At 51.4% G+C, this 18211-nt stretch overlaps 3 protein-coding genes across 4 annotated transcripts; all 3 read left to right on the top strand.

The window, feature by feature from the left end:
- The first annotated feature begins 653 nt into the window (after nt 1-653).
- Nucleotides 654-3482, top strand: CALHM3 (calcium homeostasis modulator 3). Its single transcript, XM_054637845.2, has 3 exons — nt 654-940; nt 1834-2089; nt 3021-3482. The coding sequence occupies exons 1-3, from the start codon at nt 654-656 to the stop codon at nt 3480-3482; spliced, it is 1005 nt and encodes a 334-aa protein (XP_054493820.2).
- Nucleotides 3483-7458: 3976 nt separating this feature from the next.
- Nucleotides 7459-9836, top strand: CALHM1 (calcium homeostasis modulator 1). Its single transcript, XM_054637749.2, has 2 exons — nt 7459-8007; nt 9369-9836. Exons 1-2 carry the CDS (start codon nt 7459-7461, stop codon nt 9834-9836), a joined length of 1017 nt encoding a protein of 338 aa, XP_054493724.2.
- Nucleotides 9837-12918: 3082 nt separating this feature from the next.
- CALHM2 (calcium homeostasis modulator family member 2) lies at nt 12919-18211 on the top strand. 2 transcript variants are annotated; one of them, XM_054637420.2, is made up of 3 exons: nt 12919-13159; nt 14929-15892; nt 15976-18211. In XM_054637420.2, the coding sequence occupies exons 2-3, from the start codon at nt 15350-15352 to the stop codon at nt 16390-16392; spliced, it is 960 nt and encodes a 319-aa protein (XP_054493395.1). In that variant the 5' UTR covers nt 12919-13159; nt 14929-15349; the 3' UTR covers nt 16393-18211. The 2 variants fall into 2 exon arrangements, with proteins under 2 accessions (XP_054493395.1, XP_077039039.1); XM_077182924.1 differs by lacking the exon at nt 12919-13159 and having other exon boundaries at nt 14874-15892.

The following is an 18211-nucleotide window of genomic DNA, read 5'->3' on the forward strand; positions in this document are numbered from 1 at the left end:
TCCTCTTGACTAGAGGGTTGGTCCTTTCAGCCCATTTTCATAGGGAAATGTGAGCTTGCAGCACACTGAGCCAGGTGTGTGCTCCCTGCCTTCCCCCTGCCCCACACAGGGCTGGGGACATGCAAAGAGAAGTGGGGCAGCAGCAGGAGCACAGATGAGCTCATTTGATTTACCTGGTTTCTCCCGGGCAGTGAATCCCTCAACAGGCTTCAATCAGCAGAGAGCAGAGAGCAGCTCACAGGCATCATCAATGGCTCTCCATAGACAGTTACCATCTCCTGGAGGGAGGGACCAGGCACTGCTGGAGGCTGTGACTGCCTGCCATGTGGCACAGCCCTGAAAATGAAAAACAAGGTGATAAAAAAGGCTGCTGGAGGTTGTATCCATCAGCTCACCTAGAAAAGCTACCAACTGCCCTGGAAGACAGGCACTGGGTGAGAGACAGACCCCTGAGAGCCGTGTGCCAGTGGGGAAGCCCCAGCACAGGGTGTTCCCCCTACCACAGCAGCTCTCTGCCATCCTCATCCTCCTGCTGACTGGGAGCTGAGCTGCACCCCCTGCCCTGTGGCAGCAGAAGGAGGAACAGAGGGAGACAGACCCCTCTGGGCAGACCAGGGATTTCCAGGAGGAGCACCCCTGGCCAGAAGAACACCATGGACCGTTTCCGGATGATCTTCCAGTACTTCCAGTCCAACTCGGAGTCTGTAATGAATGGGATCTGTGGGCTCTTGGCCCTGGCAAGTGTAAAGATGTACACCAGCCTGGACTTCAGCTGCCCCTGCCTGCCCCAGTACAACATGGCATATGGCCTGGGGATCATGTTCGTGCCCCCCATCATCCTCTTCCTGTGTGGCCTCATCCTCAACAGACAGGCCCTGGTGATGCTGGAGGAGTGGAGGCGACCAGCGGGGCGCAGGAAGAAGGACCCAGCTGTCATCAGGTGGGGTTTGCAGTGCCAGGGGCATCCCTCTTCTCACCTCCTGTTTAGCTGTCTTTCTCCATAGCCTTGATCCTCCTGGTAGATTAATTTTCTTGTAAGCTCATCTCCTGAGACCTCTCCCCATGATCCTGAAGGGACAAGGGTGTGGGAGTGCATTTACATCCAGCAGAAATTAAGGCAGGCTCATTCCATTCCAGCTAAGGAGAGCAGGAATGCCTCAATACCTGGGTTTATGCCACCACCCTGGGAAACTGCATTGCTGCTGCCTTGTCATGCACTCACAGGGTGTCTTCTGGGGCTTCCATGTGCAAAAACATCAGGCATTTCCTTTTAAATATGCAGAAGGTGTGGCATTTTCATCACAGTCATTCTTTATCAAAAGTCTCACTCCCTTCACCTGAGCTTTTACTAATTTGTACTGGTAGAAGGGTGAGGAGAATAATATTCCATCTGTTATATGTAAAGTTTTATGCAGTACACAGGTTGGCTCAGAGAGGGGCAAGAAAGGCTGCAGAAAAAAGGGAATTTTCCAGATTGAAACTGATGAGAAAAGGAAGGGTGAATATGCAAGACAAGGGAGAGCTGACAAAGATCTGTGCATGGGAGACATAAGGGTGCAGTCAAGGCAAGCCCATGGTGAGGGCACTGTGCACTGAGTGCAGGCAGCACACAGAGCACTGCCTTGTGCTAGTGCAGGTTCCCCTGAGAGGCAGAACCAACAAAGACGTGCCAGAGCAGAAGAAGCATCAGCGGGAGCAATGATGAGGGCAGCCCTGGGAGTCAGTTCCCTGGGGCTGGAAAGACTGCTTGGCACAGGACAGCCTGCATCCCTCAGGGCTCTGGATGAGGAGGAGCTCCCAGCATTAACCCATTCACCTCTCTCTCTGCTCCAGGTACATGTGTTCCTCCATCATGCAGCGAGCCATGGTTGCCCCTGTCGTCTGGATCATAGTCACCCTCCTGGATGGCAAATGCCTGATCTGTGCTTTTAGTGGCTCCATGGACCCCCAGAAGTTTGTGGGCTTTGCCAATGTGAGCACAGAGCAGGTGCAGCAGCTGCTGGCCAAGGTGCCCTGCAAGGATGACGAGCTCATGAGGAGCAGCACGTCCCGCAAGGCAGTGTCCAGGTACCTGCGCTGCTGCTCCCAGGTGGGTCACTGCTGGCACAGCCTCTCATGTTGGGGAGGTGACCAGGCATGTGGCATCTGCTCCTGCTCTTCCTTGATCTGCCATCCCTTCATTGTGGTCAGGCTGGGAGCAAGGCTGCTCTGTGCTTCTTTTTGCCTCCAAACATCACTATCCTAAGTGATAATCTCAAGTCGGGTAGGAAAAAAAGAAAGAAATTATGAATGGCTTAATAGAAGAACCAGCAGCCTCTAAATGCAGATAATATAAGATATTGTGTCTCCTAAAGCCCTGTTCAGTGTCAAAAGATCCTTCTAACTGCCAATCCTGCAGACAGGACCCACTGTTTTAAGGACAGTGCAAGCTTAGACAGATGAAAACAGCTTGCTCAGGAGCAATAGAACAGGGCACAATGGGAAGTGGAGCCCTGACTGGCCTCAGCTCTTGGTATAGAAGTGCCAGGTCAGGCATTGGGACTGGTGGAAGGTCATTGAAAACAAGCTCTTCTTTCTTATCAAAGGGAGCTGCCCATAGTCTGGGCTGTCTTCATGCTGCAGTGGGGACTCCTGGGCCCTGGAGTCAGTGTAAGTGGCAGATGAAGATCACTGGAGATAAGGAAATGCCAAAGGAGAGCACTAAAGTCCCCTTTCCCTGAGGTACTCCTATGCTCATAGCAAATGCCTGTCTGCTCCAGGCAATTTTGCAATCAGTTATCCTTACTGAATGATTCATGCACAGATAAATACCCCATATTCTCTGGGAGGAAATTATACCAACCCTCTGGGTACAGTGTGAGGTGCTGGACTACAGGGACAGATCAAAGCCAGGAGTCCAGATGCATCACATTTCCCCTCCAGCCACACAAACTCCCTGTCTCTCTGATACAGGCAAAGAGCTTGTGCCTGTCCTTGTGTCTGTCTTGCTCCTGTTTCACTGCTTCTTTCTTATCACACAGGCACTTGGCTGGAGCATTCTGTTGATCCTGATCATAGCAGCTTTCCTTGCCCGCTGGCTCAGACCTTGCTTCAACCAGGCCACCCTCCTACAGGCACGTCACTGGAGCAACTACATTGACATTGAGCAAAAGATTTTTGAGGAAACCTGCTGTGAGCACAGCCGGCTCTTTGCTCACAAATGCATCCTCCACTTCTTCGAAAGCATGCAGCAAGAGATCAGACTGCACAGATGCAGCTTGCCTAGGGAGGGAGTGGAGGCTGAAGGAGGGGAAGGTCTTCTCCAGGGTATCACAGATCAGGACCAGGTGAACAAGCTTCTGAAAACGTGGTACTATGAGAAACCTCCCCTGGATGTCAGCCAGGCACACCAGAGGCATCTCCTGGTGCGAGAGAGATCCCCTCTGCCCAGGGCAGAAAATGCCAGCACCCACTCCAAATGTCCCCAGCACACCAGTGTGTAAAGGGGGCTTTGTCCTGCAGGCACAGAAAGAGCATTGCCAAACCTCTGCACAAAGCAAGAGCCAGCAGGCAGGTGACAGTGGTGCTCTTACCTTCCTCCTAATCTGCAACCTCAAAGGCTCCACTCCAGGGCATGCCTGGCAAAACCTCCAAAGTCAGCTGGTTCTGAGGGTCCAAGGGTCCCAGATGCAGTCACTGTCAATGACATTTCTCAGCCAAGGACCCTTGGGGCACTTTTGTCATATCAAAGCGTTTGCAGCTTCTTACAGCTGTGATAAAAGTGTTCTGGCTAGAGGAAGGATTTAGCCAGGGCAGCAGCATCTGGCTGCATACAAACCATACACACTCAGAGGAGTGAGGAGCTCCTGCCCATTCCAGTGAAACCTGCTTCAAAAGGTTATCAGAGCTGACACAAAAGTTATTTAATTGGCAACTCTCTTAGTACCACACCAACATATTTACTCAAAAAGGCAAAACCACCTCCTGTGTCTTCCCATCTGCTGAGAGCTCTGGCTGCCCCCAGCCCAGCTTCCTCTCACAACCCACTAATACTTCCATGCATTTATAAAATTAAATATGGCAACCTCTCACAACCCATCAATACTTCCATGCATTTATAAAATTAAATATGGCAACACACTGAAATTCACAGAGCAGCATAACTTTAACTGAAGACACCTCTGAATAAGGATTAGATTGGGTTGGATTTGCAGAAGGAACAGGAGATGGAGGCTCTGCAAAACACAACCATGGGGCTATGCTGGGGTTTAGTAGCTGCTGTAGGCACTGGTGCTAAGCCATGGGAAGGACACACTGACTCTGCCTGACAAGTCTGAACATTTTAAATACTTCCCTGCTAGATTTGGGTACAAACTGACCTATCCAGAGGATCATCCTTGCAACACCTATTTGGGTATTTCCATTCATAGTTTCAAAGCTGTTTGGATGTAACCTTACCTCTGAGCCTTTGATGATAATTGCTTTCTCAGCTGCCTTTTCCAGCCCCCATTGTACATGGTGCGAGTTTGACTGGTACTTCTGTCCAGTGCTGCTGCTTGGATGCATTAAAGTCTTTACTCAAACTAACCCAGAACAGACACCTCTGTTCCTCCAGGCTGAACCTCACACTGATGCCCACTTTGTCTTTTGGAGGGAGAGGTGCAACGTGGAGGGGCTGGGGGGAGGTGGGAGTGAAGAAGAAATATCTCCTTGGGCATGGATAGGTGGGGCAAGCAAGGCTTCCAGGAGGAAGGAAGATGGTGAGATAGGGGCAGAGGAACCTGCTACCACATTGGGACTAAATCCAAAATAAGGGATCAAAATAAAAATTCATATTAATCCCCCAAATTGACTTGTCAAGCTGCTGGCAGGTGGGTCACCTCCTGCCCAGGATGTTTGCATGCACAGGCCAGAGGATGAGGATGTACTGGGTAAAAACATTGGGAGGCAAAATAACTCCATAGCCCACCCATGGGCAGCTGTACCCCTTTGCCCACTGAGGCCCAGTCAGGAGCTGCAGGGTGCAGAGGGATGGGCTGCAGAGCTTTTCTTATTTGCATAGCAAAATCAGATCTGGATGAATCCCTGAGCTCCCTTGGATATGCTAGGAGAGTGCACAGAGCCAGCTGTGGCCCATGCTGGTAGGGAAAAACACAGTGGTCTTTTCCCCAGGAGCTCTTTAGATCCAGGGAGCTTCTGAGCTCTTCTTTGAAATCAGCACTGCACTTTGAATTGTGTCTCTGGTTTACTTTTGTCAGACATGACATCAAATCTTAGGCTGCAGCTCAGTTTGGACTCACCATTCCATTTTAGTCAAATTTTATTTTCCTAACATGCTCACAGCTGAGGCCTGCAGCTCCATTTGCATGCTGCTTTCCATGTTCTCAGGTTTTAAGTCATCCCACTGTGGCCACAAAATATGAAAGGCTAAAAGGGGGAAGAGGAACAGATTTGTTATCTGTGTCAGGAGGGAGCAAACAGGATGGTTTAAGGGTGCTGCCATAGATGTAGCAGCTGTCTGTCTCTCAGGGCTGCTGTGATGCCTGACCTGCAGATCTGTCAGGCATCCTGAGGGATCCTCACCTGTCAAGAGCCTGTGAAACAGCAGAGCTGACTACAAAGACAACTTCCCCAGTCACTTCCTAAGCTCTCCTGATGGGAATTGTTACTGCTTTCACACCCCTTCTTTCTATATCTTACATTGACTGGGACATGCAAAGCCCTCCCCAGCTCCACACCTTGGAGTCTGTCTTGGTGTGCAGGTGCAGGACTGGGTCCAGGGAGGGACTTGGGCAGGTACCACCTCTTTCAGGACAGGGTTTCCAGAGCACAAATAAGTTGGGATTTAGGAGGAATCATCAGCTCTGCCTTCCTTTGCAAGTCAGTTACAGTGAACTTTCTGTTGGGAAGCTCATGAAAACAAAGTCCTTCCTGACAAAGCAACATGGAAAGAACGACCCAGGCATTGTCTTCTGTGGGCTCTTTTTTGATTCTCACTGACTATTGCTGGCTTCAGTGAGAATTGTAGTGCTGTACACCAAGCAGGCTCAGGCCCTCAATTCATGTTTAATAAAAGGCAGGGCTTTCCTGGAGATCAAAAAGCTCTCAGCTTTTTACAGGGTTGATTCACACAGGCTTTGATGTGAGCTGCCCTTCAAAAAGCCACTTGTCAGGTGAACAGAGAAGCCAGTCTGAGCTCTCAGCTAGCAATACAACAGGCCTCATCTATATTCATGCAGCAAAATCTCTTCCCATTTGATGAGATCATGCAATTAACCTCTCCACAGCAGGCAGAGGTAAGACTGCTCAGGCATTGCCCACGTGCTCTGTGCTCACCTCTACGGTGGCATCTCAGGGTCAACTCAGCACAATCAGCTGAGTCCCAGGACTGGTGCAGGGCAGACTCAGAACCTGCAGCACTGACTAATGGTCAAAAAGCCTCTCTGGCTTCCTAGCTCAGCACTGACACACTGCAAAACCCTGGGGGAAAGTACCTGTCCTGTGCCTTCCGTGTGCCACCCACGTATGCACAGCTTCCCTTGGTGACATGTCCCACAGCCACCACTGCAGTCACACTGGTGCCCAGTGAGATGTATCTTGATCCTCACATCAGCTCAGGTGGTGCCTGGACAGGAACAACTGAGCAACTGCCACCACCTGTTTTACAGCCACTTGTAGTCCCAGTAATCCCCCAGCTTCTGGCCAGCTCGAGGGAGCAACTGAGTGCACCAAGGCTGCTTTGTGACCTGGGAACTGAGATGCAGGACCATCAACACCATCCATTCTTTTAGATTTGTTCTGTGGAAGCCAAGCCCAGCCTAACTGTTACCTCTCCTTCCTCTGCCCTTCCTTTTCTTTTCCCTTCCCTCTGCAGAATAAAAGAGTTATTTCCCAGTGAAGCAGGTCCAGAAGTAGGGGCTTGCAAGGTGCTTGCTTCAGATGCTGCTGAGGTAAAGCAGACACACAGAGGGAAGAGGGAAGCTCTAGAATCCAGTTTTTCCGTGTGTGCCAGCACTGCAGAGGTGGGGTGTTCAGTCCTGGGAGGAGCACCCACCCCCTGCATTTGCAAACAGGTTCACAGAGTCCAATCAGCCAACTCTGCCCAGGGCACAAAATGCTCTGGGGAGGACACAGCCATGGTAATACCTGCACCCTCCAGCAAAGAGAGCTGCTGGCTGGGAGACTGCAGAAATGGGGGATGTGGAGAAGAATGAAATCAGGTTTTGCAAACCAGAAACAACCCAGGTCCCAGATCCAAAGAAGAGCAGCGGGAAGCAAACTCTAAACTTTTGTAGGAAGCAAAATCAGCAGGAGAAAATGGTAATTTTCTACTTTAAATAGTGGGGTTATAAGAGTGCATGAATGAAACAGTGGACTGCACAGAAACTTAGTGATGCCATCTTTGAAGAAGAAATCTGAAATAATGAAATAGACTGAGGCCACAGCTTGGACCCTGGTGGGGGGAGGAATCAAGCAAAGATGGACAAGTTTCGGATGATCTTCCAGTTCTTCCAGTCCAACCAGGAGTCCTTCATGAATGGCATCTGTGGGATCATGGCCCTTGCCAGCACCCAGATGTACTCAGCCTTTGATTTCAACTGCCCCTGCCTGCCACACTACAACCTGGCCTACGGGCTGGGCATCCTCCTGGTCCCCCCTTTCATCTTGTTCCTGCTGGGTTTTGTGCTGAACAACAACATCTCCATGCTGGCAGAGGAGTGGCGGCGGCCGCGGGGCCGGCGGGGGAAGGATGCGGCTGTGCTGCGCTACATGTGCTGCTCCATGGCACAGCGGGCCATGATCGCCCCCGTGGTCTGGCTGGCGGTGACACTGCTGGATGGCAAGTGCATCACCTGTGCCTTCTGCACCTCGGTGCCCCTGGAGAGCCTGGGCAATGCCAGCCACCCCCACCTCTCCCAGGGGGAGGTACAGCGGGTGCTCGCCCGCATCCCCTGCAAGGAGATCTACAACGGGCAGCAGCTCATTGCCAATGAAGTGGCCGTCAGGTACCTGCGCTGCATCTCACAGGTAAGAGGCACCATGGCTGTGCCCTCACGGGTGGATTGGGGTTAGGCACTGCCAGCCTGAGCTCCCTCCACTGAATCTCTCTGTTGAAATCAAGCTGCAGCAGGAGAGACTGGTGATTTCACAGGGGTACAAGGTGTTCAGACTCAGCTCTGTGGGGTTATGCCTCCAGTGTGGTGCAGAGGCTGTAGCTGTAGGTCATCCTGATAACTGGCCCCCTCTCCTGCCTGGGCAGCCCAGGGCTGCAGAGGAGCGACAGCCAAACCATCTGCATGTATTTATTCAGAGCAAGCTCAGAAGGGGCTGAGATGGATCTTACTCAGTGGCTGGGTAAGTTGTCACACTCTCCAATAACCCATCAGTTGCTCTTGCTTCTTATTACAACATGTGCAAGCAGCGGGCCGATAACCATCTATGCCACTTGTCTGTGCTGCTGAATGGGAGCAGCCAGGGTGTGTTTATTAGCCATCCCAGGGAACCACAAATGAAGATGTGCTGCTAACCACTTGTCCTGTGCTTAATTCCTCTCAAGCCCTCTGCTCCTGGCCATGCTGGAGACAGGATGGTCTGAAACACCTGTCACTCATGCACTCCCATTTATAAGCCTGACCTCCTTAGGGCAGACAAGAATGATTATCCCCTTTAAGAGAAACGGAACCACTGGGACTTCTCCAAAGACACAAAGCAGATTTTCCTGGGCATACCCCAGCTGGAAAGCATTGGGAGCTGAAAAACAGGAGGTCCCAGATAGAACCTCCCCCACCAGGTGCTCTTTTAGGAGGCTGCATTTCCAGGGGGATTGAACATCACGAGCTCTGCCAGTACAGCCTGGAGGCAGCCTGAGCTAAGACTGATGGTGAACAAGACAGACTGGTTCTGGCTCTGTCCTCATCTCACCCTTCCTGTCAGACCCCATTAACAGGGGAGCTTTCACTGCTGCCCACTCACAGTAGATGTTGCTAAGTTCAGCTTGGAAAAAGAGCTAAGACAGCTGCATAAACCAGGGAGTATCTGGGATAATACTACAAGTCAGAGGACACAGGCTATCCTAGACCTAGGTGAGGCACCCTCATATGGCAGGCAGGATCAAGGGCTGGACACAGGATTCAGCCCTGGTGTTATTTATGGTCAGTGCCTGTTGATGCTCTACAAGGCAAGAAGCAAGAGGTGCTGCCTATGTGGATGCACTGAACAAAAATTCAGTGCAAATGATTTGTAGGGCCTCCTTGTCCAGTTTTGCAGCATAAACACAGCCAAGTGTCAAACAGCCCAAAGTGGAGTCAGGCTTGTTTGCACACCAGGGGGGTTCTGCTGGCTGGTTCTGCTGGGCATGTGACAGCTCTGGTTCCCCTTCATCCCTGCAGGCTCTGGGCTGGTGCTTTGTGCTGCTGATGACCACTCTGGCTTTCTTGGTGAGATCGCTTCGGCCCTGCTTCAGCCAGGCTGCCTTCCTGAAGAGCAGGTACTGGTCCCACTACATCGACATCGAGCGCAAGCTGTTCGATGAGACGTGTGCGGAGCACGCCAGGAGCTTTGCCAAGGTCTGCATCCAGCAGTTCTTTGAGGGCATGAGCACGGACCTGGAGGCTGCTCACCGCCACCTACCCAGGAAAGCCCCTGCTGATGCAGGGGAAGCTGTTGAGAAGCTCCTGGGCATCACCGACCAGGGCACCATGAACATGGCCCTGAAGAGCTGGCACAGATGCAAGCCCCCACTGCACCTCCACCCACCTGCCCAACCCACTGGAAATGGCTGGGCAGGAGAAGGGCAGCCCCCCACGCACCCCTCTGCGCCCCGAAAAGAGACAGCTGCCTACTACAGCTGGGTGTGAGGGCCCATGGGGCTGGGCAGAGGCAGAACCACATTCTTGTGAGATGGGCTGCAGAGAGGGCAGAAGCCAGGGCACAGGCAAGGGCCAGTGCTACAGCAGCTGCAGAGGAACAGGCACCCAAAGGGCCCAGTGTGATCCCATCTGCTCCCATCTGCTCCCATCTGCTCTCACATCCAGTCCCATAGCATTGGTGATCCAGGTAACGAGTTGTGTGCAAGGAAGGATAGTTTTGGAAGGCCATGATGGATGAGCCCCAGGGATGCTGAAGGGTGCAACATGGCAGCCAGATGTGCTGTGTGTCCCACACCACTGAGCACCAGGTTTGTGCTGTGGCAGTTGCCAAGACAGACACTACCGGATGTGCAAAACTTCCTCTCTTTCATGACGTGCTCAGCATTGAGCAGTGCATGTGGGTTTAGGCAGTATTAAAAATCCCCTGGTGGGGAAACAAGCTGAGAGTGCCCATTTCTGCTGCCAAGTTGTGAAACCCTAAAAGATCACATTACCCCTCCACACAATACATCCCCACAGACACACAGCTCCCAAGCCAAGAAAAGCCTTAAAATAAATTTGACCAAAGCAATGAGGTAGTGAAGAGACCCCATATCACACTACACGTAACAGAAACAGCGTGGTTGGTGTTACAGGCACCATTAAATCAGGATTCCACAGAGATGCTCCTTGAGGGAAGTGTCCAGACAAGGAGAGCAGCAGGGAGTGGAGAGGGGGCCAGGCCAACACCCTGCCATAAATCTGCCTCAGGACAATTTGTTCTTACAATTTTTCCTGTATCTCTCCCTGACACAAACGCTGTTGTTAAAAACCCACCTGAGGGTTTGTTTAAGGAGCCAAATGAATAATTTAGACTTACCATTCAAGCTCTGTGCTCAAACACCAGGATTTATAAAAGCTATTTACAAAAGCTGTTGGTGTTTCTTTACTTGGATGCAATGAAAAGGACTGGAAGAGCCCCCAGGCCAAGCCAGAGGTGCTGGGGCTGTGTGAGTTGAAGAGTTTTGCCAGTGCTTGGCCACCAGCAGCAGCCAGCCCTGGCCCTCAGAGGAGAAGCCGGGAGGTCACCACCAACATTACACAATTCAGTGTGGCTGCCCACTTCCACAGAAACAGAGGATGACAGGATGCAGGCCCTTGAGGTGACCATGGAAATCACAGCCCAGGAGTGTTTCCCAGTGGCTCTGATATTATTACAAATATGCAGAAGGCAAACCCCTTTTGAGGCATGAGTTTTAGCCCTGCCATGTCCCTTCCAAGATGTTCATCCACTTGAAATTTCTGCTGCGGTGTTCTTGTTCAAACAACTTATTATGAGTAACTGAAGTGACTGTCGTTTGCATAAACCTTAATTATCAGTGTATAACTCCATAGAGGCTTTGGGGAGAAGAGAACAAAAGACCAAAGTGATGAGGAAATTCTCCTGACTGCTGTGAGAGCACTTTAGCAAGCTCATAGTCAAGGGCAGGCTGAATCTGGCCAACTCCCAGGAGAAAGGAGCATGACATAGCTTTGTCATTAATCTTCACACCCAAACTTTAATTAACGCACCTGCCCAGAAATAATTAGGCACAAAACCTGATTTACAAAGCAAAGGAGATTAAAAGATAAAGGTGGTTTCCACTCCTATTATTTGCAGTTTGGTGCTGTTCGTGGCTCACTGAGAAAGGCGTGCTCAGAGTCCCCCACGATGGCGAGCAGCACAGAGGGATGGCGGGCACCATGTCACAGCCGTTAAGGTATCAAAATAACTAGATGCATTTGCAATGAGAAACTCTTGGACTTTTAACTAAGATTTTTAAGATTAGAGCTTTGCCCCCATGCAGCAAATTGAGCAGTTGCTGAGTCCTCATAGATCAGGCAGGTTCCCCTCTCCATGCTGGAATCTGGGGACATTGCTCATTGCCTTTGGGAGGAGAGCCTTTCCAAGGAAGCCAAACACAGCCCTGGGATTTCAGCCAGGCTGTGGTCCCAGTGCTGATCCCACTTTGTTGCAGTGCTCTGAGCGTGGAGCAAGCCCCAGGGCCCCCACCAAGCCAGCAGGGGAGCCAGCCCCAGGCGAGCACCCAGGGTGTGGGAGTGCCGAGGGATGCACCGCGCCCAAAAAACTGGGAGCTGCAAAAACCCGCCCGGGGACCCCAGGTCTGGGCTAGGAAGGAAAATGGTCCAAAATTCCCATCGGCTGAACTGCCGGCGCTGGGCTGAGCCTACATTTGCTCGGGGAGGAGGGGAACGTGGCTATTGCTGAGGATTTGCCTGTGCTGAAGACATTCCCTGGGGAGGGCTGAGTTTAACCCCGGGGACAAGACGGCAAGGAGGGTGGGGAAAGAGGATGGGGCCTCCGGCCTCGGCAACAGGCTGGGCAGGAGCTGGAGCTGGGGGACAGATGGTGGAGAGGAGGGAGCAAAGAGAAAGAGAGGCGCTCTCGGCTGCCTCGCAGGCATCGCTCAAGCAGGGGAAACAGAGAGCAGAGAAGCTGAGCCAGGCAGGAATGCACCGCACCCGCCAAAAATCAGGCTGTGCCCAGCCCTGCACACATGGCCCCCGGCCCTGCTCAGCCCCCAGCCTGCTCGGTCCCACCTGGGGGAAAGCAGAACCTGGCACCCCACAGATCTTCTGATGCCCCAAAAATCCACCCAGGCAGGCGCCTTCCCGCTGGCTCAGCCGGCTCCTGTATGTTAAAAGATTTGTCCCTTCTCGTGGACCATGGGCTTCTCCTGCGCTGTCCCTGCCTGCTTGGCGTGGCTCCATCAGCATCACGGCATCCCCTGGGGAGGATGGGGGCTCCACACAAGTCCCAGGCTGGGGGGATTCCCCATTTCCCCTCTACACCCCTGCAAGGCGCCTCATTGCTGCCATTCTCCAGGCAAACTCCCGGCCATCCCAGGCAGCCACTGCACATCTGCATCATGAGTCCGAGAAAGCACGATGTGCTTTTTCCAATGACTCATTCTCTCAGCTTTTTCATTTCCTTTTTTTTTTATTCTTAAAGGCACAACCTCAGCTGCACACAGAGCAGAAGCCAAGCGCCTGCTCTTTGCCCCACCCAAGCTCAGAGCTTGAGAACAACCTCCTCCCTCTTCCCAAAAGCCAACAGCAGAGAGCATGTTTCAAACTGAATAAGGAAACCTTCGCAAACTGTTAAGGCTGCTTTCAAAAGCTTCCACTTTGCCCATCAGACCAGCCTTGGCTGCATCCCAACTCCTGCACAGCCCTATGTGCTGCTGGAAACCCCCCGCAACCAGAACCTGAGCAAAAAAACACAGGAAAGGCTGAGAAGGCTCCAGAACTGGTTTCAACAACTTTTTCAAGTAAGTGACTTCATTTTTTCTTGCTTTCACATATATTTTGGGGAAAGAAACAGGCTCTTAAAATCTTACCTGCTGCAAACAACCTCTCCCCTTCTACCCAACCCTCTCTCCCAGACCATAACTTCCAAGCAGAGGAAGGGTAACCTCTAAGTGGCAAATACTTCTCTTTGCCAGCTCCTCAGATTTTTGCTTTGCCATTTGCCAGGCTCTGTCAGGAAGGTTACAGGGCCATGTTTATCAGGTCTGTTTGTGGGTAACTAACAACAGATGCTTGAACTCGAGCAAGTTTGTGGGCTTGGCATCTGGCTGCAAACGTGGAGTTCCGGCAAGCATGGAGATGGAGGCCTGGCTCCCCATCACGTGGTGGCAGTTTTCGGCTGGTCTGTCTCCTTTGCAGAGGGAGTTTTGCATATGGAAAACTGGGAACCTGCAGGAAGACATTAAGGGCTGTTTACATTTGAACTTGGCAATATCACAGCGTGACTTTAGAGGGATTGCCATGGATTAGACACAGCAAAGAACAGAGGCAAAATTTCTGCCCCTGTTCCCCACCCGTTCCCCTTGGAGAAAGGGAGTAAACCAGGATTTGTTGAGGCAGCAGATGAACTGAGGCAGAGGAGTGATTTAAAGCACAGTGTAAGAGCAAGCCCTGTGCAAAAGACCATAGGGATTAAAGTATCTTTGTCTCTTCTGCCTGAATGTCCCTGAAGTCTTGTCCCTGCAGTTGGGGTGGCCCAGGTAAGACTTTGGGGCAGGCCTGTGGGCCATGGCTCCCAGGTAGCCCCAGATGTGTGCTGGTACTTCCAGCACTGTGCAAGCTGCCAGAGACGGTTGGTTGGGTGCCCAGGTCCTTCCTGTCTCCAGCAAACCCTGGTGACAGCAGTTCCTCTGAGGCCAGAGGGTTTTGTCACAGGGGTGAGGGTTCCTAGAACTTGCAAGGTGCTTGAGGCTTCCTGAGGAGAAACCCTGTGGGGATGCAGCACTGATGGAAAGTCAGCTAAGATATTAATTGAATCCAGCTTGCAGATGGGATGGGGGAATGGACGTTGCTGCAGATAGCATGGATACAATCTCCAGTTATTTCCCTGCCCTTAAAAAATCAGGGAACATGCTTTTCCCTGCTTGGCCCCAGGTGCCTGCAGCCCTGTCAGTGGGGTATAACACAGGCAAAGGGCACCAAAGAGCATCTCTGGCTCTGAGGCTGCAGCTTGAGGGGCTCAATCTCAGGGCAGCAATTAAGAAGCTGAGCTGGCACTGCAGGCCAAGACAGGAAGTACGATTTTGTCAATCAGCTGCAGGATGGGAGATCATCCTGCCACACCTAATCCTAGCAAAAGCTCACACATAATTGCTGTCCCAGCTCTATGAGCATTTGGTGTTTGTATCCTGGGATATCAGGATAAGCTTTCCCAGAAAGCAACTTCTCTTTCTGGTATCAACAGCCCCCAAGCATCCCTTCACCCTTCTCAGCAAAGGCTACTCCTGCCTGGGCCTCTGTGCTGCATTTCTGTGCTCCCAAATCTGCTGGGATGTCTCACAGCACCCCTTGCTGCCTTCCTCACATACCTGTGCCTATTCATAAGTGTTAACTCATCAGCTCTAAAGAGGAGGAAAAGCCACACAGGACACCTTCAAAGCAGCACAACCCCAGCACCCATGTGCCACATATGGCTGGGCTAGTGTGAGTCAGTTGCAGGGCTGGGGACATATCCTAGTGCCAGTGCTCTGGTCCAGTTTTCCCAGTAACATGGTGCCCTCCTTCATTGCAGGTTTGGGTGATCATCAAGAGTTTGCCAGTGATGCTGACAATAATTGCCTCTGTGAGAGGTGACTAAGACCAAACAGAAGGAAAGAGGACAAACGTGCAATTGAGAGGGACACAAAGGTGTGTCCCACCTGTCATCTTTGCTGTAGTGAAGCTTTTGGAGGGCTTAGTGAGAAACTAAAATGGTTGACGTTTCACATATTGCTTAGGATACCTTTTGAAGTATCCCTGTATCAGAAACCAGCTCCAGAGGCTGGGACACCAGGTGGAAGGAAGGGACAGTGAAGGTATCTTGCTCCTGGAACAGCTCCTTGCACCTCAGCTAGCACCAGGCCATTTCATCTCCCACTGGAGTGTTCCTCAGTGCAGGGGGCTGAGCCAGCACAGCCCCCACTGCAGCACACACCTCTCAGCCCCTGGACGAGATGGCCGCCCTCATCGCTGAGAACTTCCGCTTCCTCTCCTTGTTCTTCAAGAGCAAAGATGTGATGATTTTCAATGGGTTGGTGGCCCTGGGCACGGTGGGGAGCGAGGAGCTCTTCTCAGTCGTTGCCTTCCACTGTCCCTGCTCCCCTGCCCGCAATTACATCTATGGGCTGGCTGCCATCGGTGTCCCAGCCCTGGTCCTCTTCCTCATTGGTGTCATCTGGAACAATCACACCTGGAACCTGGTGGCCGAGTGCCACAAGCGGGGCACCAAGAACTTCTCTGCTGCTGCCACCTTCCTCCTCTTCGGCTCCATCATGGGCCGAGCGTCCGTGGCACCCATCACTTGGTCGGTCATCTCGCTGCTGCGTGGGGAAGCTTACATCTGTGCCCTCAGCGAGTTTGTCAAGCCATCCTCCCTGGACAAGTTTCCAGCTGAGTACGGGGCCGAGGTGCTGGCCAAGATCCCCTGTAGAGACGTCCCAGCAAACCTCACCAAGTTCAGGGATGAGGTGACCCGGAGGCTGAGATACGAGTCCCAGGTAGGCACAGCAGGGAAAAAGCCACAGGGAGTGGGTAAGAGCGCCTTGCCGTGTCCTAATGCAGCCTCTCTCTTCCCTCCCAGCTCTTCGGCTGGCTGCTCATCGGCATCGTTGCGGTGCTGATTTTCCTCACCAAGTGCCTGAAGCACTGCTGCTCGCCGCTGAGCTACCGGCAGGAGGCCTACTGGGCCCAGTACCGCTCCAACGAGGACAAGCTCTTCCGACGCACGGCCGAGGTCCACTCCAGGATCCTGGCAGCCAAGAATGTGAAACAATTCTTTGGCTTTGTGGCACTGGACAAGGAGGAGAAGGAGCTGGTGCAGGAGTTCCCGGTGGAGGGCGTCCAGCCGAGCCCCCAGTGGAATGCCATCACAGGTGTCTACATCTACCGAGAGAACAAGGGCTTCCCGCTCTACAGCCGCCTCCACAAATGGGCCAAAGGGGTGGAAGGGAATGGGCCAACCCCAGAAGGCCATGAACTGCTGTTTTTAGCTTCCTAAGACAGAAGTGCACCAGCAGCGCTTCCCCAGACTGCCTGGCAGGCCTTCAGTATCAGTGCTCAGCTGAGGGACGCACTGGGAACATTCCTCCCGGCAGGATTACTTCTACCAGCAGGTAAACAGGAATCAACAGCCTCAAGGCAGAGACTGATAAGCAATACCCTGAGCTGGGGAACCCCTCCCTTGGAGACAAGAGTCTCACTGCTGCTCCCAGAGACACAGGGCAGCAAAGAGCAGATACAGCCCTTACCTCCAGGCTGCCAGTGCAGCCCACTGCCTGATGCACCAGCAGAAACCTCGGGGAACAAGAGATGGGCACATTTCTCACTGTGATTCGTGCAGTCCCACTTGTCTCCAGCCCCAGCCATCCCATACCTATTTGTTTTATTCACATTGATATCTTCTTACACACTTGTGTGATGCCTGTTACACAGGCAGGTCCCGGAGCACTTTACAGACTTTACAGTGCAGGTAAAAGAAGGAAGCAGTGGGTAAATTCCTGAGGCAAGGAGGATGCAATAGCATCTGGGAAGGAATGGGTCAGTAATAGCCACACACCAAATAACTGAGAGACTAAAGCAGGAGGAATCACCAATATTTCTGGTATTCAGAAAAGCACTCTGTAATTACCAAGTTGAAATTTGGGTAAGACACCAAACTCCCTTTGTCCTTACTAAAGTGCCTGGCAATCTCTAATGAGCCCAAATGGTCACCACAATGAGTTTATAAATCCAGAGGAGGCACCATCAGCAGAAGAGCTTTGGGGCAAGGTAGTGAGGTGGAGACTGAGAGGAATCAGTACCCACAGCACTGTCTGCATCTCACTGCATTTGTCATCCAACTGTCAGATGAGAGTCCTTTGTTTGGGTTACAAGCTGCAGGACAACCTCAACCAGAATCAGCTTTACATAAATATATGTATAAACATACATATAGTGGATATACCATGTAACTGTAGTTAGTCTGTTGTATTAATGGAGCATCTTTCTCAGAAGGAAAGGAGATGAAAAAGCTGACAGCCCAAAGAGCACATTACATTCACCCATCTGCTGCACTGGGACTGCAGCCCTGGAGCAACAAGGGGACAGCAGGAACAGAATGGGGGAGCAGCCCTCTCCCTACACATCTACCACTGAATTTTCTAAAACTCTTTCCACTGCCTTAATTGGCCCCTGGAGCACAACGTCTCTTTTATGGACTTGGCCATACTCTGGAAAAGCAAAACTAGTAAAATTACTACCCTCACCATGACACTGTGTGACTATGGCTTCAAGGCTGCTCCTCTGGCAATGCACAGTCCCTTTTCTCCCAGGGGTCAATCCTCTCTACACTGTTTAAAGAGCTGGCATAACAGAGAAGTTTGGCTTTCCTACTTTAACTGTTTTGTTATAGATACAACTTCCTTTTACACTGTGCCATTTACCAAAAAGCCTTAAGTTGTTCAAAAAACAGCCCAAACCCACAAAATTCAGAGGGGCTTACGCACAAGGAGATTTTAAATAAATTATTAAATGAGAGTTATTTTTCATTGACTTCTGAGTTTCTTCAGGGGGGTATAAAAGGCATAATTTAACAATCTCTTTGAATTCAAGGACTGGGAACTTATTTTTTCTTTCTATTAAAGATTCAGATCCTTTCCTATCCAGATAATCCTAGAATGTTGCAAAGCATTATCACATATTACAAGTTAGTAACATGGCTTTTTAGTTATTCTTGCAGTGAGTAGCACAAATCTTGTATATCAGGATACACAATTGCAGCAAAGGAGAGAAAATTATTTAAAAAGCTTTTGACAAGTATGGTGTCTTGCAAGAAAGAG

Source organism: Agelaius phoeniceus, chromosome 9 (genome assembly GCF_051311805.1).
Source record: "Agelaius phoeniceus isolate bAgePho1 chromosome 9, bAgePho1.hap1, whole genome shotgun sequence".
In the NCBI taxonomy this organism is placed as follows: domain Eukaryota; kingdom Metazoa; phylum Chordata; class Aves; order Passeriformes; family Icteridae; genus Agelaius; species Agelaius phoeniceus.